The 6859-nt window shown below is 39.5% G+C and overlaps 1 protein-coding gene across 1 annotated transcript; it reads right to left on the bottom strand.

The window, feature by feature from the left end:
- Positions 1 to 675: 675 nt before the first annotated feature.
- On the bottom strand, positions 676 to 5699 carry LOC122130758 (lipoprotein lipase). Its single transcript, XM_042705518.1, has 10 exons — positions 5452 to 5699; positions 4992 to 5167; positions 4630 to 4809; positions 4143 to 4251; positions 3237 to 3470; positions 2724 to 2966; positions 2370 to 2490; positions 1986 to 2162; positions 1703 to 1810; positions 676 to 1528 (listed from the first exon to the last, which is right to left on the bottom strand). Exons 1-10 carry the CDS (start codon positions 5543 to 5545, stop codon positions 1477 to 1479), a joined length of 1494 nt encoding a protein of 497 aa, XP_042561452.1. The 5' UTR covers positions 5546 to 5699; the 3' UTR covers positions 676 to 1476.
- Positions 5700 to 6859: the final 1160 nt, after the last annotated feature.

The raw sequence follows: 6859 nt of genomic DNA on the forward strand, positions 1-6859 counted from the left end.
ACTTGGAGGACATAGCACTGAGTGTGTTCTACATTTGTCACTGAAAGCACATTTTGTTTGATCAGTGTTAGTGGCTGTTTAGGTCACCTATACTGCAAAATAATTTAGCAAATGAGAATGTAGTCTTTTCTGCAAACTGTAACACTGAAATTCGCATTGAGATCAGGTTTATTATAGTAAACGAAAACGAAGACTAAAAATGTTGAAACGATAGTTAACATACAGATATCATTTCTATCGTGAAAGAAAACTAAAACGAAATAAAAACTACAATGAACATTGCAAAACAAACTAAAACACGGTTTCCCCCCTCGAATTGCATTGTGGTCACTATACCATGTTGCCATTTTGACCTGTTCGGTTTGACTTGAGTGACACTGGCCTACTAAAAATGACCTTGAATGAAGTTGATCGGATCATATTTGATGTCATACATTCTTTCATTCTACCTTTTTCAGATTCTATAAATCAATGCTTTCCTCATAATACCTGAAAACTAAAACTTACAATGAAACTGTATTAAAACTAAAAATATTGTTTAGCAAATAAGAATGTGGTACTTATTTGATGCATCAAACTCTAACACTGACATTTGCATGGAGATCTCCATACCAGTGCTATCCTTGGTGATGGTGTAATAGCTGAACAATATAAAGTATAATCAGGACCATTTCATGGATTGACTTAATAGATTTAATTGTGGATTTTGATATGATCTATATACAAAATCATTACCAAGCTTAGGGTATAAGCACCTGAGGATGATAGATTGAAAGATCACTACAATATATAATAACTTTATGGCTCCAAAAAATTATTCCATGCAGTATCTGATGAATCAAAATGTACACCAAGAAAATATCAAATGTCAGTATAATTATATTACAAACTTACCATGTGCAAGGAAACAACATATGTTTAAAAAAAGAGAAAGGGATTGCCCTGAAGGGGTGTGTATTTACATCTCCAGAGAGATGGGGTAAGGACCAGTTTAGACTTGGTTGTTTAAACCAAGAGGGAACAAATAATAAGAATTTGGAATTTCTAACTGGAATGTTTTCTACTGTAACAGGTAAAAACATGCAGAGGTAGTTCACAGGTGATATCGCATCACTGTTACTTTATTGACTTCCTGATTATAAGCCTACATGAGATCTATAGTCTTATCATAAAGTTGAAATCAAACAATGATTTAACAATACTTCATCACGGATACATTCAACAACCTATGCATTATTTTTTCGAATCATATCACTTTCTATCCCTATGAAGTGATCTTAGTACATTAAATACTGTCATGCTAGATAAGTGCACAGTACACTGTAAATACATAGAAGCATATTGTTCATCAACACACTTTGCATTGTCATCGAAAACCACGTCTGGTTAATAACCAGACTTTGATTTTGGTGCAAAATCTGTTCTGGAAGCATAGTCGACCCCTGAGCAGCTCATCTTCACACACATGCTGTTGATTCACTCTGTGGCCTGATTGAAGAAACTGCCATGCATCTTCAGCCTGTGGAGCCTGGAAATGGAGGGAAATGTGTTTCACTGTTGAACCGCTGAACTACCCACATGGAAATTGTTTTATTTCGTTGTCAATTGATTTCAATTGATTTCATTGGATTTGATAATGTATTATTTCAAATGGATATTTTTCCTTCTTTCTTTTCTTGTTTGCTAATGTTCCATCACTCACCTTGCCTCTCTCCGGCTCTCTTGGTCCTCCTTAGACTTCACAAAGATGGCGTCTTCTCCACCCTGAGTCAGGTATGCAAGCTCCCCCACTTTTGAGAGGAAAATTAGCCTGGAAAAGAATGGATGGATTAAAGGTATAATTGACACACACCAAATCCAAAAGATCCCCATCTCTATCGATCGCACTTGAGGGATTCTTCATTACATAATGAAAGTTGTACCAGGGCATCGCAAAAAAGCCGTCACTGAATAAAAAGAACTGGCTACCATTCAGTGGTGCTTACTTGGACTGAGTTTCCCCAGATTTGATGCGCAGCCTGCGAATCATGAACTCATTTGAGCCGAAGAAGCCAGACAGGTATGAGTCTTTCTCCCACTTCAGCTTCACCATCAGCAGCTCGCCGACGTCCACATCAGAGACCACGAGGAAAGAGATTGTGGTGTTGGTGGACATGTTTGGCCTGGGAAAAAAATGAGGCTAAATCAGATCCACAATGTAGCATAGCCACACAGCATAGACATATATGCAGCTAAGTCTGCAGGTGTTGAACATTGAAACTATAGTATAGTATTATCACACTAACAGCAATTATGCCAAGTACAGAAAAGTACTGTGGTTAAATTGTTTTCCTCAGCTAAAACTGTGAATGCTACACAGCTATACATACACAGTGACGGGGATTCCCTCCTGATCCCCGTGGGTTCCGTAAAGGGACACGAGCATGGGCTGTTCCACAACACTGAAGTTTTTCTGACCGAACACATGGACTTTCACCTGGTAGTGGAAAACTGTCAGAAAGAAATTATTTCACTCACTTGAATCAAAGAGAATAAAGGGATAGAGCATTCCATACATTATCTATATTCAGACATTCATCTGACCAACCCCTTGTGTTCAACAAGAAGACATTAAGGATTGTACATTACATTGTACAACATTAAGATGACAAGATAATAATGACATTTTCTTTTTTTGGCTGAACTATCCCTTTAAGCCCACTGCAGTTCAAATGCATACATACCTTTGTAAGGCATCAGCTCTCTGGTCTTGAGGTACATCTTGGCACTTCTGGTGGTGCGTATCTTGTTGACGCCGTAACCCAGCTTGTTGCAGCGGTTCTTGCGGCAGCTCAGGCACAGGCCCTTGTAGAAAGCCTCCTTGGAGCTGCAGCGGTACGCCAGGCTTTGGTGCTGCAGGTTCACCAGGGAGTCGATGAACAGATGAATGGATCTCTCATGAGAGCACTTCACAAGCTGGTCCATATCTATGAGGAAGAATGGGGAAGGACAGGGCAGAGTCTTAGCTATGAACGGGTGTTTATCTTTTACTTCTGGAAGATCAGAAAGTAGAGTATGGTAAAGTGTGGTAAAAACTGAGGAATTAACATGTACATTTAAGATATACACCTATCCTTGGAGCATCTAAAAAGTAGGGATAATATGACTAGATTACAAATGTGTATAAAGGAAGATGTCTATGCATAATAATTATATATATATATTATATATTATATAAAATTCATCTTTCAACGTACTGTTTATGCCATAGGTGGCAATCATCTTCATAGTATTCTTAAGACTGCAGCCAGGCTGATAGGTGCCGCCATTGGGGTAGATGTCAACATGTCCCACAGGCTTCTGGATCCCAATGCTCAGGTCCGGCGTGCCTCTGGTGTTGGTGTGCAAGACATCCACAAAGTTGGCATCGTCTGAAGACAGACGACTGATTTCTTCTGCATGCTCAAAACGGGGACCCGCTGGGTCAAGGCCTATAGGGAACAACAGAGGGAGAGAGAGAGAGATAAGTTGCCTCATTTGATAAGACAATACAAGGCGTGTTGTTTAGGAGCAAGCATGTTGTCGTGTGTGTTTCTTCCAGTCAGCTAGTGAGTGACAATGGGTGACCCTGTCTGTCTATGCACAAAAAAGCACACAAACAAACTCACTCACTCACTCACTCACTCACTCACTCAAAGACAGACACAAACTCAATCATGAACACACACAGCACGCATGAATCATTATGGTCATGGTGTTTAATTTTCATTCTTTTCTCCTTTCCTGTAATGAAAGTGAGAAAGAGAAGAAAAGAGAAAGAAAGAAAGACAGAGCACTCTCTACACAAACATGTAATGAAAAATAAACTAAAACTAAAAAAACAGCCACTTGTCCATAAGAAGCAGCTAACTGAAGAGCATGGATACAGGTTCAACTGGACTGAAAAATAATGGCACACAAGGACTGAACCACACTTAAGTCAAGACTGGATACAAAGAAAGTGCTATAAAAAGGCACAATCGCTCTGAATTCTCAGTCTGAAATGAGTGTCAACAACAGAGACTAAACAGAAAAGAATGTCATCCAGTGCATATCAAAGAATGGTGCATCCAGAAATTTTGGTCAGGCGAGTGAGGACACAGCTACAGAGAGAATGCACTGACCTGTGATTCTGTTGACTTTGTGGTTCATGAGGTTTCCAGCTACTCCGGCCACATGTGCTCCCAAGCTGTAGCCAAGCAGGTGAAGTTTGTCCAGGGGATACTCCAGGTCCTTCACAAGAAAAGGCCACATTGATACAAAAGACAACTCGCAAGAACAAATCGACACAGGTTTACATCACTGTTCAGTGAAGGAATGTGACGTGAGTCAAGGCTGAAGAGCATGAGCATCAGTTTAGATAGCCCTGTTTGTATTTTGTATTGTCAGTCAGAATATTTGTTGGATTTGTTTACACTTTACAGGGTCAGAAAAGGTAAACAAACAATAAAAGATATGATGTGAAAGAGAAACAGGGCAATAAAATGCACAATACTATTGAGGAACAATCATTGAAATTTGACAACAAAAACCATATCTTTTAACTAGCATAAAATGCCTAAATATATTTTGTTACAGTATTACAGCATTTGAATTCGGCCCCTTTCTCACCTCCAGCCAGTTGATAAATTTGGCCACATCCTTGCCCACCAGTCTTGTGTTTTCCGCAGAGATGGGGTAGTGTTGGCTTGCCCGATCTAGCCAGTCCACTACAATGATATTGGCACTGGGCTCTCGCTCATAAAATGCCGTCACGAACTTGTAGACCCAGCTCTCAAACAGCCCTGCCACCTATCAGAAGACACGGGCAGGTCAGTGGAAAGGAGTATGCTTTACACATTACGATTTATTTCTGCACCAATTACGCAGAGGAGGAGTGAATACAGGGAGCTCAACCTGATCGACAAACTGTAGCCTAGCCTACTTCAAGAGACTGGTCTCTGCGAGGCGGATTAAGACGAACCAATACGCACCGACCAGCCGTGGATGATCACAAAGGTTCGCGAGCTGATGTTGAATCCGCATTCGGAGATTGTGTCCTGCTGCCCGAGGATAAGGTAGCAGAGGTCCTCGTCTGGATATTCTGATGTCCGCAGTGAAAACTTGGTCTCGATGTCACTGTAGTCTTCAGTGTAAAGAGTGGTGTTGCCTGTACGCGCAGAAGGCAAAACAAGTGAACTTAAACTACTTGCACCTGTTTCAGTGCCTATAGGGTAAGAGTGTGTAGCTTTTCATTGGTCTGTCTTACACAACAGTCAAAATAACGCCAACCGAGTACTTCATTTAATATGCATATTGCATTTGAATAAATTTGCAGGCTAATTTATACATTTTAATTAATTATTTCGACTATTTCAATTATTTCAGTTTGGATGTTATACATTTAGGATGTTGCCAATGAATTGCTTCAAAATAAGAAAATGTTTCACTTACTGGAGAAAACTGACTCGGTTGTCGTATTTAAAGATTCGCAGCTCTTTATCACAGAAATCCCAATCACAAGAAGCCACAGATTTTCTTTTCCCATATTACAGTAGATTCAGACGTAAACGTTTACTTTATATCAGAAATGAGAAACGGAATGTAACCGTTAGATTATTCCGCGATAACAGGTGTTTTACCCTATATTTCTGTCAGTTATAAACAAGCTAACCCTCCTTGCAGTTGTTCTGGGTTTATAACTAAGAACTACTCTCTATACCCGTTTTCTATTGGCAGAAAGTGAGACAGGGCGTCACTTATTGTCCTGCCTCAACAATCGTGCGTTGTTCACTCACGCGTGAATGTGAACCACAACTTCAAGGGCTTGCCATAGTTGATTCGACTTCAGCAGCTCGCAAACGCGCGTGATGTTCTGAACCAAATATAGACTAGCCATAGCAGACAGAATGATTATTCGAGTCCGTGTTGCAGGAAGCTATAGAGCGACATCTGCATCTAACACAGCTCATGTAATTAATTAGACAACTTTTTCTTTTCTTTACTTTCTTTTTTTCATAGACTATACTTAAGCACCATCACTGTAAATGATACTTAAACTCTCTCCCAAGGTTCTTGAAAAGTATCATCAGTAGATGACACTAAAGAAAAAATGGTCATTGTGGTTTCAGTCAAAGATATCTAGTATTATTGCTTAAATCCTTGCTTAATTCCTACTTTAATCCAAAGCAAGCATGCTTTGTTCAGTGTTTGAGAACACAGACTCATAAACCTGATGACAACAGGTAAGCAGGGAGTGACCTCAACGGGTGTATTTTAAGACACTGGCTTCCCGTATAAATATCAACCTCACACACCATGTGTTCTGTTTGGTGCTGTCACACAGCGTAAATATACAGGCACACAATGCACATAGAGCCAGAGGCACACTCTCCAAGTGTATGATGGCTTCCCACATGACATTGTCACACTGCTGAGATGTAATGGTGATGATTGTAACAACAGAACACTGATTGCACCTCTGAACGCTGGAGCTCTAGGTAGCTGGCATCACCAGATTTATTTATTTATTTATGCGTTTATTTGAAAAGGGACAGTGTACATTGATAAACAATTCCCAGAAAAATGTAAATGCGCCGAAATTAGCTAGGTTAGCTAGTTTTCATCTGTTGTCCCTTGGCAGGGCATGACAGAGAGATATGGAAATAAAATATATAATTAAATAAAATAAATAATTAAAATAAATAATAATAATAAAAAAAGATAAGCAACAGTTTGACAAAACAGTGCAGTTAAGAAAACAAATTGTAAAAACCAGACATACATACAAGGTAAACAACAGTGTGACAAAACAGTGCAGTTAAGATAACAAATTGTAAAAACCAGACAGACAAGGTGTTTG

This window comes from Clupea harengus, unplaced genomic scaffold (genome assembly GCF_900700415.2).
Source record: "Clupea harengus unplaced genomic scaffold, Ch_v2.0.2, whole genome shotgun sequence".
Lineage (NCBI taxonomy): Eukaryota > Metazoa > Chordata > Actinopteri > Clupeiformes > Clupeidae > Clupea > Clupea harengus.

Coding starts and splice junctions, on each gene's coding strand:
- LOC122130758 (XM_042705518.1), bottom strand. CDS start 5,545: ATGGGAAAAGAAAATCTGTGGCTTCTTGTGATTGGGATTTCTGTGATA. Junction 3,471..4,142: donor CAAAGTCAACAGAATCACAG/GTCAGTGCATTC, acceptor TGTTCCCTATAG/GCCTTGACCCAGCGGGTCCC. Junction 1,811..1,985: donor TCTGGGGAAACTCAGTCCAA/GTAAGCACCACT, acceptor ATTCTTTTCCAG/GCTAATTTTCCTCTCAAAAG.